This window comes from Trachinotus anak, unplaced genomic scaffold (assembly GCF_046630095.1).
Source record: "Trachinotus anak isolate AG129_WGS33_773 ecotype Australia unplaced genomic scaffold, CSIRO_AGI_Tana_v1 ptg000024l, whole genome shotgun sequence".
NCBI classification, from domain to species: domain Eukaryota; kingdom Metazoa; phylum Chordata; class Actinopteri; order Carangiformes; family Carangidae; genus Trachinotus; species Trachinotus anak.
Genome location: NW_027273875.1, coordinates 7,392,714 through 7,411,239, shown reverse-complemented (window position 1 = coordinate 7,411,239; position 18,526 = coordinate 7,392,714). Strand labels below are relative to the sequence as shown.

Below are 18,526 nucleotides of genomic sequence, written 5' to 3'. Positions count from 1 at the left end.
AAAATACCTTCTTAGTGTTTTGTTAGTGTTTTGAACTTTGCAATACCTTAAGTTATCCATACAGTGAACCCGCTGGATCATGGACTGATTAAAAAATAAGACATGTTCGTCAAAGTTCCTATAACTAATAACTGAACTAAAAACTAAATATCTAACTGAAAATAAAAGTTCAGATTATTCGGATACTGGAGCTGTTTCACTCCTAGTCTTTTCCGGGTTGGTTTTTCCGATTTCCGCTCATCAACAGTGGCTCTCGGAGTTCATCTTGGTCTTTATTTCATCTTTGACGTGGACCGGCATTTTCCCACAACACCCTGCTGCTGCCGCTGCTCTCACAGATGACGAAAATGGCGGACAACGCGTCGTCGGTAGGTTTTTCGAATGATGCTATTTAATTTTACAGACATTGACCCGTTTCAGTGCAGAATTTAACGTATTGTTTTTCGACAGGTCGAAATTGTTGAGGGCTGTCGCCTCCCGGTTCTTCGTAAAAACCAAGAACACGAAGACGAATGGCGTAAGTATTGTCCGGTTGTTTTTCCAGTGCTAAGCTAATGCTAGGTGGCGAGCCTCAGCTGTTGTGAACGGCCTCTGGTTAAAGCACCGTAAACACAACACTCACAGAGGACCCATGCAGCTGTACAGCGTGAATTACTTTAATTTAAAAAGCTTACTAAAATAACGGTACATCCAATAAAAAATGACAAGTCAACTCTTGGGAACGTTTTTTTAATAAAAAAGCATTTTATTGGGAAAGATGACACGAAATACATCTGACCCCAGGCTGTTGTTTACGAACCTGAATCAGATGTTCAGGTTAAATAGCTGTCTGTCTTAAAGCAGGCTGGCTCACTTATTAGTGTCAGGTTCAGGACCCTGCTTGTTTTGACACAACGAGAAAAGTAAGAGCCACGATAATACCAATACATCTCAGTGACACTCAGCTTAATGTTGTTGTTGTTGTTAAGCTTTACAAAGCTTATTATGACATGTCAACATATATGCACATATTCTGACATTTTAGCTTCACATCCAAGTGGATTTTGCGCAGTCGTTCCAAAACCGTTTTTAAACCTTAAAATTAAAGCAATAAATAAGTCCTCACCCTTTTTCAGAGGTTTTATCTGTCAATATGGGTAATGAGAAAAGAGGTGTGCTCCTCTTAGAGTTTATTTGTTTAATCAGTATGAGAGGTCTGAGGAAGTACAACTGTCCACTTTTGCACAATATGAAAACTAAAGACAACAGAAAAATGAACATATTTTGTGTAGCAATGCAGATACATGTTAGTTTTAATTTTTTCTGATGTTTTTTAAATCATCTCATGATGCCTCTGAATTATCTTAATTCTGCTACTAATGCTTCAAATAATTGTTTATTCCATAAAATATCAGGAGATGGTGAAACATTTTTGCAATTGATTGAAGTTTTGAACCCACAATGTCTGTTGTAATTTGTTAAACATGGTGGTAAATCTATAATGTTAATGATCTCTCTGCTTTTCCTTTAGCACTGGCTGAAATTCTGAGTGTCAAAGAAGTCTCTGCGAGAAAGCTCTACTATGTTCACTACATCGACTGTGAGTATTTGTGTCCCTTCTTGGTTTTTGTTGACATTTTAACTGTTATAGTCACTTTGTAGCCTGAATTATGTTACACAGAAACATCACAGTAAATGTGTTCATGTTTGTGTAAAACTGCTTGTGTTAAAAGTCAACAAGCGTCTGGATGAGTGGGTCACATCGGACAGGCTGGACTTGAAAAAGCTTCAGTTCCCTAAGAAAGAAGCTAAAACTCCGACCAAGAATGGTCTTCCAGGCTCTCGTCCCAGTTCTCCAGAGAGAGAAGTGGTAAGCATACGTGTGTGTATATGTGTGTGTGTGTATATATATATATATATATATATATACACACACATATATATATATATATATATATAACGTCACCAAATGTTTATGTCTGACCTTCAAACATTACATCAGCACAGTCAGGTTTGGCAGCATCACTTTACCATCATTAAATCACATGTTTATACAATATCAGCCAACATGTTAAATCCCAGATTCTTTGGCAGCTAAGCTTCAAGATGACTGAGATTAGTCTTGTTTCACCTTAGCTAGCCAGTCTCAATTACTGTGTTATGAATCTTGCTAAGTGGATATAATACCCTCTATGGTTTGTTTAGTTTGTTTAAAAAGCAGAGACACTCAGCATAACTACAACATATCAGAAACAATTTACATGGTCGCTAGCCTTATGGGTACATGATATATGTCCAGTGCTTTTACCCAGCCTCAACACTTAAGGATAATTTTAGAATAAATGTTTAAGGAGTGGCTGCTACAGGGAACTCTCATTTTTAAGAAACAATGATATCCTCAGTTTTGATTCTTAATTTTTTTGCAGTCGTACTTCATCAAATCTGATTAATTCAAATGACTCCCACGGAAACTGTTTATTTTAATGATATGTTAATTATAATTGAAGGCACTAGTTAGTTGTGTGTACACTGAATACTATTTGGTTATACAGTATTATAATCCAAGGGTTAACATGAATGTGAGTTAACCCCCTTCCTTCTCTTCCTTTCTGTTCAATTCAGAGGAAGAGTCTAGATCTCAACCTACAATCTGCCACAGCTCCCTCCAGAGGCAAAACCCTCCCCACACCGGTACAACTTGAATTTAACCATTCCAGAAATTACATGAGACCTTGTTTAAACCTGGTGTTAACATGCGTCTTGTATGATCATACAGCTGTCGGGCCATGCTGAACTGCATGGAAATCCAGATATAAACAACCATGTCACAATAAAGGAAGACGATGATCCAGTCGTGCAGATCAAATCTGGAAGTGATTTAACAAACAGTGTATCCAAATGTTTGTCAGGTGTACGTACTGGACTTGTCAAGCCACATTTCAGCATCAAATCTTTGAAGGTAGCTGGCATGTTTTTTCTGTGTTGTAATCTCTTGTGTAGTAGTGCTGAAGATTGATTATTTTATGAATCTTAATTATCTGCAGACATGAAATGAAATGAAATGTACAACAATCACTCACACTGAAGCAGCCAATGTATTAAATGGCACATTAGAAAAAAAGGTGATGCGTGCCAGTTGGTAATTTAGGAGGGGGGAAAAACTTGTTGATTACTTACTTTTGAAGAGAGATTTTTGTTGCAATGCAAACCAGTGCAGTTGTAGCTGATCTGTGTCCATTGCATCTTAATACCAGGTTTAAATGGGGTATAATTTACATTGGACTACTTTAACCTGGCTATATCAGTGAACAAACTGCAGGTAATATTAAGATGGCACTCCTCTATAAACTAAGCCTCGGGCACCCAGCTTTTAATCATTAAATTGGTTAGATTTTAAAAATTTACCACACGCCTCTGGTCTGGCAGGAATCAAAAAATATTATTTGGAAACAAAAATTCTGATTCAGTAAAGTGTTTGGTCTGTTTGTGTTTAAAGCAGAATGTCTAACATTGTTTGTCTGCTGCAGAAAAGGAAAGTAGAACCCGTCCCCTTGGCGACTCAGGTATCCCCGGCCACCCCCGTGCCCTCCCTGCCAAGTTCAGCTGAAGCCTCTCAGGCATCTGTTTTTCCTGCTGTGAGGGAGACCAACACCTTTAAGTCCCGCGAAGACCATGACCAGCTCTCCTCACTCACAACGGTAAAGAACATCCTCTTGGATTCTTAAATGTTTGAGCTGAAATCTTTTATCATTGCCTGATGATTAATTTGTCATTTCTGTGTAACGATAGAACGGCACTGCCCGACGGCTCATCCCCTCTCAGCCCGGGAGGAAGAGGAAAGCTAATTGTGGTGGAACTGACGAGGTATGTAACTCCAATATATTTCTTCTTTACACTCAGGTTATTATTTTCTCATTTCAGATATCAGAGTCTCCTCATCATTTTGGTTGTGTAGATACATGATTTTATCCTTTTTAATTTTGAGCTGTGCCAACTACATACATTATACACAACTTCACCTCTGGACACATGCTCCAATACAGCAGCCGACAAAGTTCAAAGTAAAAGTAAAATTCTGTACCTTGGTCAAATAACATTACTGTATCCTCATTATATGTTCAAATATTAAAAACCAAAATTATAACACATACTGCCGTAGAATTAGCTTCTCTTGCAAAAGCATGTTTCTAAAAACAAATTAAATTTTTTTATAAAAGTGAGAAAAGTGAAAATTGTTTCTCATCCATTAATTACTCTTTTCTCTATTAACAGTGTTTCCTCCATTTAATTTTTCATCTTTCTCTTTTCTATATAGCCATCCTTAGAAACCACAAGCATAAATCTATGTTGACAGAAACATTTGCCAGTTGATAATTAATAAATTAATTTGTGTAATTTATTGAACATTTTTTGCAGGTTATGTTTGTCATGGGATTTAAAGCAGGACATTACACATCACAACAACCATTTGTTTGGTTAAGCATTTCTGAGCCTAAAATTTAGTTTATTAGGACCTTGCTTTAGGTTTAATGTTGTTTGGTTATTGAATCACACATTTCAGACATAACAGAAAGTAATGGGGACCAATACATTTCATATATGTTTACTTTTCAACATCCACTCTTTGGTTATTTTCTTTCTTCTATTGTCTCGTGTGTTGAATTTTCATGTAAGGTTTGGTTGATTTTTATTTTTTATTGGCCTTTTGTTTTGCCACATGTTCACATTCAGTGCTGTGACCAAATTAATTGTTGCAACAGTGAGGAGTGTGTATTTATATTTTTATATTAGTCATTAACAAGTGAATTGTACCAGGAAAAACAACTCCAAATTCATGTAATTATATGATTATTCTACATTTTTTATTTGTATTTCAAAATGATTATGATCTTTTGACAAAATTATCTTAAGTGTATGTGCTTTGTTTTTGAGAGGTTGGTGGCGTAACCCAGCAGAAGTGTTGATTATAACTTGGCTCATTTTTATAACATACACATAACAAGGCAGTTACACACAGAAAAAAGATTTGATGTTCAAACCTAGCAGGTCAGAGTTTGTATTTACTCTGTCAAGCTACTCGCACATTAGCAGCTCAGCTGTTGTATTGAATTAGTCAGTTGCTGCAGCTGACCTACGTTCTCACATCGTCTCTGATGACAGTGGCCAGTGGGTTTGTCATGTAAAACAAAGTGGTCTGTCAAACCTACGTGAAATAATTGATCTAATGTTTGCATTTGCTCATTTCCTGACTGTTCACTCATTTTATGACATTTCTATCACTTCCAGTATTGCTGGTTGAGTACTGATGAACCAACCTGAGAATGTACTAAAACTACAAATGTTACACTGAAGTGCTTTCAGTCTACCCCCTTAACCAAACTGTTCAGTGTAAATAAGGTCATTTTATTCCCCTAATTAGTTTCCAAAAGCCCGTGTTTTTGTGTCTTTTTCTGCTAGATGATAAAGGTTTTGCAGTATAACAACCCTCAAAGTGCCAGTGTCTTTCTACCACCACCAGAGGTCTGTTTTATTTCCTATTATTGCCCACTGATTGTGTGTTGCTGTCCAAATTCAGCTGTGCCTTAATGGGTCCAATAAAACTGAGGTGTTGATTACCTCAGACCCAAGTTTAGACCTTTTGGTTACATGTTTAACTCTGATTATGCAAGTTACTTACTTAAATCTAAATGTGAAAAAATGCATAAAATGAATTACATATGCTCCGTTTGATCAAGCAGTTTTTTGTTTTAACACAATTTTCCACAATTAAAAGATAACTGTAGCAGGAGCGTCTAATGTGTCTAATGTCCACATTTTTTATTGCCAGGATTCTCAGGACAGTTCGGATGGCATCCCATCTGCTCCCCGTATGACGGGCAGTTTGGTGTCCGACCGCAGCCACGATGACATCGTCACCCGGATGAAAAACATAGAGTGTATAGAGCTAGGACGTCACAGACTGAAGCCCTGGTACTTCTCACCATACCCACAGGAGCTCACCACATTGCCCATCCTCTACCTCTGTGAATTCTGCCTCAAGTACCTCAAAAGCCTCAAGTGTCTCCAGAGGCATTTGGTAAGAATCCTCAGTATGTCATCTGCCTGAGCTCTTGATCTCTGGCTGCTTAGGTTGTTCTCATCCTCTTGTGTCTATCATCATCTTTGACAGACGAAATGTAATCTGAGACATCCTCCAGGCAACGAGATCTACCGCAAAGGCACCATCTCATTCTTTGAGATTGACGGCAGGAAAAACAAAGTTAGTGATATTTTTCTCTCTCCTCAACGTTTTTACAACATTTACTGTTTTCATTTTGTTTTTGATTGATATGTCTTTTATATTTTTTCCAGACTTATTCCCAGAACCTATGTTTACTTGCTAAGTGTTTCCTGGATCACAAAACCTTGTACTATGACACGGACCCTTTCCTCTTCTATGTAATGACGGAGTATGACTCCAAAGGCTTCCACATTGTGGGCTACTTCTCTAAGGTACACACATTATGTAAAGAATATTGAACTGCTGGTACAGTTACTCATTACAGCTCTATCTAATCAGGGGTTCCTACAACTAAACTTAGTTTTTTTTCTATGTGCAGGAAAAAGAGTCAACTGAAGACTATAACGTTGCCTGCATCCTGACTTTGCCTCCCTACCAGCGGAGAGGCTATGGCAAACTGCTCATTGAGTTCAGTAAGTGTGGCATCAAAAACATGTTCAGTAAATATTAGTATATTTTTAATTTTGTTTTGACATTTCTGTGTTTACCACACCTGTGCTAATTATCTGCTCATTTTATCAGGTTACGAGCTGTCGAAGGTCGAAGGGAAGACAGGAACTCCTGAGAAGCCGCTCTCTGACCTTGGTCTTTTGTCCTATCGCTCCTACTGGTCCCAGACCATCTTGGAAATTCTCATGGACCTCAAACCAGACAATGGAGAAAGGCCACAGATAACAATCAAGTATGTGGCTGTCAACATTTTATCTCAACCTTTAATCAACCCTCAACAATTATCTCAAGAACTGAAATTTAATCAGTCCTTCTCTCCTCGTTTTACTTTTTTTGTATCCTCAGTGAAATCAGTGAGATCACAAGTGTAAAGAAAGAAGATGTAATTTCAACGCTTCAGTACCTCAACCTAATCAACTATTACAAGGTGAGAAACAAATTCTGTGTGTAAACTGACTCATGACCAGTCCTCCTAATCTGATCCGATCTAAAGTGCCTTCCAAGTAACTTAAGTGAAAATAAAAAAGCACAGAAGTTGGTAACTGGGGTCCAGAAAATGTGATTCACAAATTCTGAACCTTTAGTTGACCTTTAGAGGGGTCAAAGTGTGTGTTTGAATAAATGACCGCATTCATTTACAAGACCTGCATGGATGATAAAGTGTTGAAATCTTACAATGTATTATGCAGTGTTTTTTTCCAATATATTTATTGAACAACCAGGAATGACATGCACGCAATACAAAAACATTGATCATGCTGATAAGACATATGTTACTTACAGACCTACAGTTGTAACGGTACAACCCAACCCAGAAATACTGATTGTGATGATTTGCAGTTAAAAAGGTCTTAAAAAAACAACTACATACATCCTATCTTCAAAAAAAACTCAACTACAATTAGACCTGAAGTCTTTTCATCACTCCCTGTGAGTTTATTCAAGAATAATTATATGTAATCTCCAATATATTATGATTATCTTGGTTTCACCAAGCCCATTTTCTGGATTCTCACTGTAAAACAGCACTGGAAGCCAAAGATGTGATGCAAAAAAATTGTGTTTAAATCAAAGGCCCTGGAGATTCGTTCTAAGTAACGTAATTAAAGCCATTAATTAAAGCCATCTACTTGTGATCGGATCATCTAAGACATGTTAAAGCCAAGTGTGAACAGGACCTTAGATTTGAAAATGTTTTTAAACTTCTGATTGTGAGGAAAATGGTTTCAAAAATATTTCTGTCAAATTAAAGTGAAGAGAGTTACAATACCCAGTTTGGAGAATTCAACTGATTTGGTTGATGATAGTGTGATCATGGATAAAATGTTATTTTAAAAGAACTGCCATCACTGATTGAATAAGCTACACTTACTCTAAAATGGTATGCAGTAGAGAGTGTGAAATGACTCTGTCTTGTCTTTTGAATCTAGGGTCAGTACATCCTGACTCTTTCAGAGGACATTGTGGACGGCCATGAAAGAGCAATGCAGAAGAGACACTTGCGCATAGATCCTAAATGCCTTCACTTCACACCCAAAGACTGGAGCAAGAGGGGCAAGTGGTAGAGTCCTGGCCTGGTTCACAGAATACCCTCCTCTACGGCCAGATAACACACTTGAAGCAAGCGGTGGATTAGATAAAGGTTTTTGTCAAACTGTCTCATCAAGACCCTCGAAAAACCTTTTCGAAGCAAGACCCAAACAAGGAACATGAACTGTCACTTGAGAGGCGTGAGCTTTTACTGTGAATATTCATGATATATTGTGAATATTAAAAAAAAAAAAAAAAACACTCAAACTTGGGGACAAAAGACGGTGACACCACAATAAAAAAACTTTCAGTAATGAACGCACCTCCAACTGTATAAAAGATGAGGTTTATGACCAAAACGTTTTGTTCAAAGTTGGATATGGTGTCTGTTTAATAGTGTAATTAAAGCCTGAAATGGCAAATGTACAGACAACCTAATGAGATGGTGTTTTTTTATAGATAAAAAATAAACCACACAGGACATTTCTTTTCCTTAAATTCAACAAGGAAAGTTTTACTTTTCTGCTTTGGCCATCACAAACATAACTGTGTGTTTTTTGTCTACATTCTTTGTATCTGCCACAAAATGTTGTCATCAGAATTATTTATGTATCCCAGAAAGGGTTTTTGTAAACATAGTCCAGCAGAATTGTTTGTGTGACTTTATCTAGAAAAATCACTTTAGTTTTTCATACAACTTATATTTAAAAAACTTAGGTTGATGTAAAATGTGCTGGATTTGTAGCACCCTTGAGACAATAAGAGAGTTAATCTCTGAGCAACACTCCAAACTGAAGTCATCACTTTTTGCTTTATAAAGTGATTTTTTTTTTTAGTGTAAACAGGGAGATATACAAGGAATCAAAATTAAGTTCTGTTCTGGGGGTTAGTTACTTGTCCGTTCAAATTCTCACCTCAACATACAGATAGTCATTTTCTGTTTGTGATTTTCCTAGAGTGCCTGAATTTTAATGTCTCTCAACTAAGGAGAGAACAGAAATGTGCAAGTTCTCCCCGACTATAAGGCTTCAGGTTATTTTTAATGTCAACCAGAAATCAAATATGACTCACTTATTTAAAGTGTATATATATTTAAATAAACACTCAGAACTATTTCCAGATAAATATATGCAGACAAAAAAAAATAGACATCAAGTCCCACAGTTGTAATGTTGCTTAAAGAACCAGCGTGGTCAGTTTGTTTTTTTTGTGTCACCTTTTACAATAGTAGCGCTGCTTCTCATTTCTGTATATTTTAAATAGTTTGAAGTATTTGTGATCATTCAGGTGAATATTTCTTCCTTTGTATCAGATAATACTCTGTCACGATCATCTGTGTACAATTTGCAATGAGACAAATCAATTCTCCAAGTTAAACACGATCCCTGTAACTACATACTGAACCTGATTGTAAAAAAAAAAAAAAACAGAAGACAGAAGCCATGTTGAACTGTTAGAGGAATGTAAATTTTATGTACAGTTGTCTTTCTTTTTTACTTAATGTAAACTAACAGGCCACACAATATTACAGGAAAAGACCATAAGGGTGATATCTTACTTTCAGTTTGTGTTTTTATGTTTACATGTCAAAGGATGTTGAATTTAGCTTGTTGACATTGTTTAGTATATCTTGATGTAAAACACAGTTGAGAGTATGATTTGAACATTTGATATGAAAGCTTGTTGAGTTGATTAAAAAACATCTTAAAGCCCTAAAAGTGTCTAATGTGTGGCTCTAATGTGTTAGAGATACAGAGATGCATGTATAACAAAACTTGAAACTGTAAAACTGGAAAATTCATAATCTGGAAAATGTGACATGGAGTCATCAAACTCAAATTCAGCTTTTGCAGTTTATATCAAAAATAAATAAATGTATGTCGAAATAAAATCACTGCATTACACATTACAACATTAAGTGTGGCCGGTCATAAATACTGTAGTTTGTACAGAGTTTGTCCACCAGGGGGCAGCATCACACACTTCCTCTCCTGTGTGTCACGTCGCATTGACAAAGTTCAAACCTCAGGCTGGAGTCACACATGAGGGATGTTTGTTAAAAGTAAAATGTAATAATGCGACCTGCCCATTGTGACACCATAACAGGACTGAGAAAACCCGAACAACGAATAGACACGTACACTGGATCAAATGTGTAAACCCAGGCAACAAGATGAAATACCTGAGAATATGATCCCAGGCTGAGGAGGGGGCCTGGAGGTTGAACCCTGCTGTGGATTCACACCTTTACCAGCTGGACGGGGCGAGGCAGGCGAGGAGCTGGCTGTCTGCAGTGGCCTGCATCGCCCTCACGTTGTATAAAACTTTTATCAGCATCATGTCTGGAGGAGAGGCGCAGTCTGTTTTCTTTTATTTAGTTTCCATTTGAATCCACGCGTCTCCTCAGCACGCAAGGTAATCATTTGCTTAAAATGAACCCGCGGCGCTCAGGCCTCACGCTGTTTAATTTCTGCGCCTCAGGATTGAATCGTCAGCCTCTCTGTCCCGATCTTGTAGCACTGCAGCTCTGGTGGAGCCTCTCCCAAAATCACATCACACCCATTTTCTCTCTGCACCTGGCAGAGCCACACCAGCCCCCATGAGGACAGAGAGGAATTTCACACTAATCTAATATCCTCGCCACATTACTCATTGAGCCAGTCTTCCTGACTTCTAGTACATTTCCTCATCCTGATTCCTGACTGGTGGCAGATCTGCACCTCTGAGATACAGGGGCTTTATATTTTGGCTTCAAGTGTTTTTGCTCTGATGAAAAAAAAAAACAAAAAAAAAAACAGTTAGTGGATGAATTGATGAGTCAATCAACAGAAAAGTAGTCAGCAGTTTAAAAAATGTATTAGATATTTGAGTCACTTTTCAAGTAAACATTATTGTTCTCTGGTTTCAACTTCTTGACGAGCCAGTTCACTGCTTCTCTTTCTCTTATGTGTTATACTGAATATCATTTTGGTTTGGACAGTTTGACTGTGTCTCAGTGGGTCCTATGAAACGGTTTTATAGACAAAACAGTTAATCAGTTAATCAAGAAGACAATCAACGGATTCATTGGCAATGAAAATAAATGTTCCAGCCTTAATGTGCATTGTTGCTGGGTTGTAGCCACTGCAGTGATTATTGGCCCGGAGTGCTAAAAACAATCCATTAACAGCTATTACTGAGGTGGGAAAAATATGATGGTGCAAATCATTCATGGAAACGAAGGAGTGATGATTCAGAGGCATTCTAGCTTTCTGGTTGTTTATCAGGCTTGAGTTTTAAGACTAATTGTTGGCCTTCGCTGAGCTGAGGTTTGATGAGAGTTCATTTTCTGACATTGTTTTAATGAGCCAGCATGTGTCCCATGATTCATAATATGTTATAAGTGGACATTTTAGAAAGTCACTGTTTCTCTGCAGAGCTGAAAGCATTACAAGAGTCTTAGTGGAACATTTCCACATGGTGTCACTGTAGCACTGATTGTTGTGGGGCTTTTTCTTTTCCAAAATGACCTCTGGTGTGATTTATAGGTGATTTGTGATGGTCTGAGTTTTCCAAACTGTTGGTCATACACAATTACATATATATATATATATATATATATATATATATGTAATTGTGTAGTCTTAAAATTTTGAGAAGTAATATTTGCATTTGATTTTGATTATTTAGTTCTCCAGACTCCATGTATATATATACATATATATCATATATATTTCACTTGGTCTGAATATTTGAGATTTCTAATTCACCTGTCTGTGAGATAATGAATAGTTAGACATTTGTATTGGCTTCTTTCACTTTAACTCTCAGATTAAAATGAGGCTGAACACCGGACGAAGCAGCAAACTCCAAAAACACCTCCTGCTCACCGATCAACGCTCTGAGGTTTGCTTGTTTTGAAGAAAACTGCTCAGCTACTATCAACTGGTGCCTCTGTTTTTATTTTTCTTATCTCTTCAAGACACACATCACCAGCAACGCAGGCTTCTCCTCCTCCTCCCCACCCCCAACCCCAGACCAGAGCCGCTGACCTGGTAACGCACACAGCCATATGGTACGGCCAGGACGAGACTCCATCCAGTAATTAGGGGGATGGTGCCGGACACTTGGCTGTGCTGCAGTGGAGGTTAAGCAGCATTATTCATCTTCTCCTCTCCTGAGCATCATTATACGGTTTATCCGAACTCACAGGTACGTGTTTTTAAAGACGGTGCAGTGGCTGATGGGGAAGGAAAAGGCGAGCTATGTTGTGATCCTCCTGCGCTCTCATTGTTCCTAAGCAGGTCGATTGTTTGTTATGGTCTCGACCCACACTGACTACGTTTGGGGAGTACACAGAGGTCTCTACAAATAAACAGACTGTCACACACAAACACACATACACAGACATTTTCACCTTTGCCCCTGAGCCTGCTCTCCAGCCTTTATCTCTCTTGTGCAGAAACATCAGTTTTGGCTCAGAAGACTGAGACTTTAAATGAATGTGTTTGATATTACAAGTGCCTCTTTCCATGAATATATTAATCTAGCAAAGAGATTAGTTTGAATATAAGATTGAGAAATTGATACAACATTGCATCAGCATGTATTCTGTCACATCTCTGGTTGTGCACATTATGGTTTTATATGAGGATCTTGAGCATTCAGTGAATTTTTATATTCATGCTTTTTGCCAGTGAAGCATGTTGAATTACAGTTTAAGACACAGAGAGCTTGGCCACTGCTGTCCGTCGCTGCCTCAATCTCTCTCTGACAAGGAGCTGAGGAGGGGGGAGGAGAGAGAGGCCGGGTAAAGCTGTGTGTGTGTGTGTGTGTGAGAGAGAGAGAGAGCGAGAGAGAGAGACAGAGAGAGAGAGAGAGAGGGAGGAGGAGAAAGAGGGGGTTGGCTTTAGTGTGATGTGAATGGAATAGAACCAGCGCGAGAGGGAGAAAGAGGGAGGAGGACAGCACAAATCAACCTGCCTCTTGACTTTAACAACAGAATAGAGGAGCCGGTAGACACAGAGATCGGGAAGTGTGTGTGTGTTGTGCTGTTTCATTTTATTTTTGGAGAGAGGAAGAGAACAGCAGTCAGGAGGAACTGAAGGAGGAGGAGAAAGAGCCTCACCGTGGAGATAGATAGCAGAAAAATGCTGTCATGGGGAGAGAAGGGGAGGGAGTCGGCAGAGAGGAACAGGATGAAACAAGGCAGGGTCGAGCAGAGCTGAAATGTGGAGGTAAGCCTTTTCTTTCTGCACTGAGATTATGGAGAAATTCACATTCCAGTCTCCCCGTGTCCTCTTTCTGGTGATAATGAATTCAGATGGATGGATCTGCACACCGTGTATGCCACATACCTCTGTACAGGCATGCATATGCTCACACAATCCAAGAGAGAGACAATGTATGAAAGCGATGGAGGATGTGAAATAATGGCTTGGCATTATCATATCATCATCCAGCCTGCCCTCCCTCTGCCTCTCTGCCCATTGTGTTGTTGTCAGCTCTTAAAAAATGCATTTTCCTCAGTCGGCTCGGGTGCCCTGTACATAGCATTTACACGCGACATTGTAGGTTTGGATCCAGCTCGCAACCTTTGTCGCATTCCACCCCCCCACCCCCCCACCCCACCCCCTCTCCGCCCCCCAGCCCCCCCACCAACACCTCCCCTCCTCATCTCCCGACACTCACCCCCCACACACACACACACACACACACACCATCATCTTTCCTGTCTCCCTCCATTGTGCACTCTCCAACCAGGCAGGATTGTCTTAAAAACAGTGTTATGACATTGTGAAGGAGCCTCTGACAAACCTTGCTGAAACCTTGCTGTAGAGAGCTTGTGGCTGCAGGACTCAAGAGATGAGGGCAAGGTGGAGGGAGAAGGGGAGGGGAGGGGAGGGGAGGGATGGATGGATGGAGGGACTCTGAGAGAATGAAAGAGAGACAGAGGGAAAGGAGATGCAGGAACAAAAAGAGGAGCAGGATTTATTCTGGATACACATTTTCAAAGACTAAAAAAGCCATTAGTAAGGGGGTGTGCAGGGGATTTGCGTGGGTAAAGAGGATTGTGAAACCACTGCATGTGATGTGCACAGACAATGATGGAATGGAGAGCCACAACCGGAATTGGGGTGTTGTTTTCAAGGTGGCAAAGAAAATGAGGGATGCGGGAGTCAGGCCCCCTCCCCTCCTCACCTTCCTCACCCTCCTCACCCTCCTCACCACCCCACTGCACTCTCTAATTTGGGATGGGGCTGTGTGTTTACGAGACGTTTGGGTTTCAGGGGCTGGATAAGGCTGCTGAAGGGAAAAGAAAGGCAGGGATGGAGAGCTGTAGGGGGGGTGGGGGGTGGGGGCAGTCGGAGAGGGGAGAGAGAGACAAGCAGCAGCAGCTTACATAAGCCTGTGCACTCAAAGGACGGGCCATTTAATTTACATTGAGCCGCATGTTTCCTCATTCAATGTGGTGCTCACTGTGGTTGACATGAGCGTTTTGAATGATAAAATGCAGTTTGACTTGACATGATGGAGGATGTGTGATAACTGAATGTGACTCGATGGCATTGTGTTTGTGTGTTTGTGTTCCTGGTGAGGCCGGCAGCAGGGTGCGATGTTTTTCATCAGGGTCAACTTTGAATGTAGGGGTGTTGTTAGGTGTTTGTGTGTCTGAAAATCCACCATGTTTTACTTGACCCACAGTTAAGTATGTACAGTATGTCTGCATGAAGTGCACCGACATCACGGTGCTGACAGCATGGGGCCTTCTCCTCCTCAACTCAGCTGCTGTCGACTTTTGTTCTGCTGCCATCCACTGTCTTAAAGGTAAAAGGTAAAATTCCCAGTCATGTTTAAGCACCACAGCATCTGCAGTTCCTAAATTCAGAGTGCATGTGTGTTATTGGAGCAGGTGCACAGAACCATTATTTAAATCAAAAGCCTACTAATAACAGAATAGCTAAAGCCTCTGTGAAGCATCAGGGTGTGTAATTTTCTCTACTATCAACTTGAAAAAAACTGAAAAAAAGTCTTCATTGATTCATAATTCTCTCCTGAAAACATGTTTTCTAAGTCAAACTGATTTAAATTCAATCTATTGGTAAAGTAGTTAAGCAATTAGTGCCAGCTGGTTTTCATTATTTTCTGTAATTGAATCACCTCCAACAGTTACATGTATGACAATTACATGTCCGCTTGCTATTGCTGAGGAGTTTCAGCTCTTTTTGTGAGGAGAGATTAGAGATGTTTGGATTAGGGCTGCAGCTAACAGTTATTTTTGTTTTTTGTTGATCTGTTGGTTCTTTTCTCAATCAATCAATAGTTTGTCTTATAGAATGTTGGAAAATAGTGAGAAACTATAATTTTCGCAGAGCACAAATTGACATATTCACAATCCCTTGTTTGGTCCAAGCAGCAGGCTGAAACCCTTTTTTGCTTGATAAATTACTTAAAAGATTAATCAATATCAAAATTGATTAATTGACCAGCTTTTTTCAGTTTCAGGTCTAGTTTGGATACTGTGGCTTCCAGGATATGACCGCATTTTGGGGTCTGATCTGACGCTTGACGTTGAGTCCTCCTGGAGTTTCTGTATGAATGTACTGGGACTCAGTCTGTCGCTCTTCAGTCCAGCAGCAGTCGAACTGGAGGTGACACAGTTATTTGACACATTTTACATGTGAAACTCTGAACAAATCCAGAGTTCTTTGTTGTCCAAGGTCATAGATGCTCCATGAGCAAAAAATAGCATATATGAATAAGGATTATGTCTTTTTTTAGCACAATAATTTACAACCTCTGGGTGTCTTTTCCTAAGAGAGGTTTCCTCTGTGGAGCTCGTACTAATCCAGGTTGAGTAGGAGGGAAGCAGAGTCAGGGGACTCTTGAATCGATCGTCCTACTTTTATTTCCTGCACCAAACGGGAGCCAAGAGAGCTCGACTGTATACATGTCATGTTGTGGATTCAGAAGCAGTTCACAGTCCTCACTGTCCAACAGAGAGATAGAGCCATTAAAATGATTCTGAATATTCCCTCAGTCACTCTTCATGTCAACAGTAACCTGACGTCAGGAACCATCATCATCTTTGTGAAACCAAATCATAAAAAGAGTCGTAGAAAAACAGCTATGTTATCATTGTTTGCCTTTTGTAAATGCAGGTGCAGAAGTGAGTAACCATTGTGTGCTTTACACTGAATAACGATGATGACACTTTGTTAGCAGCATCACACAGCTGCGCAGTACGACTGAGTCACTGTCAGGGCCAGTGGATCCAGGCTAATGTCGACTGAAGCTGTTTGTCTGCAGGATTTAAACTTTAGCTCACGCAGTCCGTCCTGTTTCTGTACAGAAAGATACTCTGACTCCTAAAATTACTCCCCTCCCACAGAGCATCAGCTACAGCGAATAGCTGACAACAGTCAACAATCAGCAGTTTTTGTCTGACATTAAGAGGAAAATGCGGACTGCAAAGGTGTCACTTCTGAAGGTGTGTTTGGTTTGCACTGCGCCATACAAGAGGGTCCTTGTGTGTGCGCCTGAACAGGAAGTCCAAAATCTAGCATGAATATGAGCAAAGTGACTTAGCTTTTTTTTTCACTCAGTCGTGCAGCTTTAGATGAACATGTTGCAAAGTTACCAGGCAGATTTTGTTCTGCTCTGAGTCAGCATCATATCGTTCCTCTCATTTGGAGCCATTTTGCATGGCTACACCCCAGGAGGACTCCTGTAAGGGCTCAGCGAGGAAGGCAGTTGGACAGGCTGAGCCTTGCCCTCATGGATGGCAGGATGCCGGCAGAGTAAGCCACTGGGTGGATCCTCTTAGCTCTTGCTTGGTTGTCACCTGGCCTCTGTTGGCCAGTGGTCTAAATGAAAGAGCAGGCCTCATTGCTTTTGTCCAAGGCTGTTACCCTTTTGTAACTGTGCAGTGGCGGTTTGCAGTATTTAGAAGGACTAGAAAATTTCAGAGGATGACTCAGTCAGAATATCCAACAGTATGATTGTACAACTGAGAGAAATTAGTTTGACAAATATTCAGTGAGGTTTTTATCATTTGGGGAGTAAATTCTCACGAGCTACAGAGCTGCTATTGTCTCTCTGAAATGAACCATTGAAAGCTTTAACACCCACTGTCTGCGCAACACTGGTTTGTTAGATTTCCAAAATCACACATGGGAATAACAATCATTAATATCCCTTTGAAACCCCTCACAAAATCCATCAGCTGTTCAAGTGTGAGTTCAAGGATGAACAAAGAAACAGGTGCTTCAAGTATAAAGAACATAATCATTGTGGACGAATTGTGTTTTAGACCCGTTTAAATAAATGATGTTGTAATAGTTTTGATAATCCTTGTACCCTCCAGAGGAAGAGAGGAATTGAGCCAGGCATATCTAACAACAAAGCTCTGATGTAATAGTCCTAAAATATGTGGAAGCTGCTGTCTTCATGAGACATATTTATGTAAGCACCTGCTGTGAATACTTATGTTTCTTTCTGTTATATTTAGACAGCCCACATAAATAAAAACCCTTCAACTTATTCCATCTTAACATGTTTTAAAATGCCTCCTTTCAGGAAAAAAATATTGAAGCTCACTGTCCTTAATCACAACATCCCTCTCAGTTATGTCATACATACATTAAACCATTAAGCGGTGCAGTGGCTCTTTATCATTGTTCTCGTTGCTATTACAGGAGAAGTGCACTCAGTTGTATGTAGAGCCACTGAAAGCAGACCAGGGCCAGCCATTCATGCTCGCACCACGTCACTTCATCGCCATACTTAGTAGATAGAGATCAAAAAGGCAGAAAACATCCCGCGCTGAGAGGAGTGTAAAAATACCCTCATGAAGGATATTCTATTCTCAGGCAAGTGCATCGAACATTAGAGATTATCAAGGTTTTTTTTTTCCCCCACCTGAAGGGCCTCTTTGTTCTGACACAACTATAGGGAGGAAGTTGCAACCTCAACTGTTTCATTTTCATATAAAAGACGCGACTAATAAAGAAGTGAGAGGAGAGAGCAGATACCTTTCAGTGCTGCATTGTCTGTCTACTCTTACAGGCCTTCTGCACACAGGAAACTGACTCAGAGACGTGACCTTAGTGGCATAGAGGGGAAGGGAGCTGTGGGTGTCTCACATTTGCTTTGAAATTAAGTTCTGCCACACTTTCCCTTATTCTTGGTAATTTTTATTAATGTGACACAAATATGTGCCTTGCAGTCAGAGCAGTTATGTGTCAATTTTATACCTTAGTGCAAAAAATAATAATAAAACATTTGCAGCAGAAATAATAATGGTGG

The 18,526-nt window shown here is 39.7% G+C and overlaps 2 protein-coding genes across 9 annotated transcripts in view; both read left to right on the top strand.

Moving 5' to 3' along the window:
• The first annotated feature begins 276 nt into the window (after nt 1–276).
• Nucleotides 277–9,957, top strand: LOC139607686 (histone acetyltransferase KAT5). Of its 2 annotated transcripts, XM_071460786.1 has the most exons (16): nt 277–368; nt 451–517; nt 1,511–1,579; nt 1,713–1,849; nt 2,602–2,670; nt 2,756–2,938; nt 3,507–3,677; nt 3,769–3,843; nt 5,437–5,499; nt 5,807–6,055; nt 6,149–6,238; nt 6,331–6,471; nt 6,579–6,672; nt 6,782–6,941; nt 7,055–7,136; nt 8,140–9,957. In XM_071460786.1, exons 1-16 carry the CDS (start codon nt 339–341, stop codon nt 8,272–8,274), a joined length of 1,815 nt encoding a protein of 604 aa, XP_071316887.1. In that variant the 5' UTR covers nt 277–338; the 3' UTR covers nt 8,275–9,957. The 2 variants fall into 2 exon arrangements, with proteins under 2 accessions (XP_071316887.1, XP_071316888.1); XM_071460787.1 differs by lacking the exon at nt 2,756–2,938.
• Nucleotides 9,958–12,274: 2,317 nt separating this feature from the next.
• sipa1 (signal-induced proliferation-associated 1) overlaps nt 12,275–18,526 on the top strand; it is a 33,968-nt gene continuing 27,716 nt past the window's right edge. For 6 of the 7 annotated variants that reach the window (XM_071460628.1, XM_071460623.1, XM_071460633.1 and 3 more), the window contains exon 1: nt 13,161–13,455. The gene's annotated coding sequence lies outside the window, so the exon portion shown is untranslated. Of the gene's footprint in view, nt 12,431–13,160; nt 13,456–18,526 lie in introns of those variants that run through there. The other variant, XM_071460627.1, reaches the window with a different exon arrangement.

Bases quoted from the DNA above. Each gene is read 5' to 3' on its own strand.
- LOC139607686 (XM_071460786.1), top strand. From the start codon at position 339: ATGACGAAAATGGCGGACAACGCGTCGTCG. The intron at 6,056-6,148 runs GTAAGAATCCTC...CATCTTTGACAG, and splicing joins AGTGTCTCCAGAGGCATTTG to ACGAAATGTAATCTGAGACA. The intron at 7,137-8,139 runs GTGAGAAACAAA...TTTTGAATCTAG, and splicing joins ACCTAATCAACTATTACAAG to GGTCAGTACATCCTGACTCT.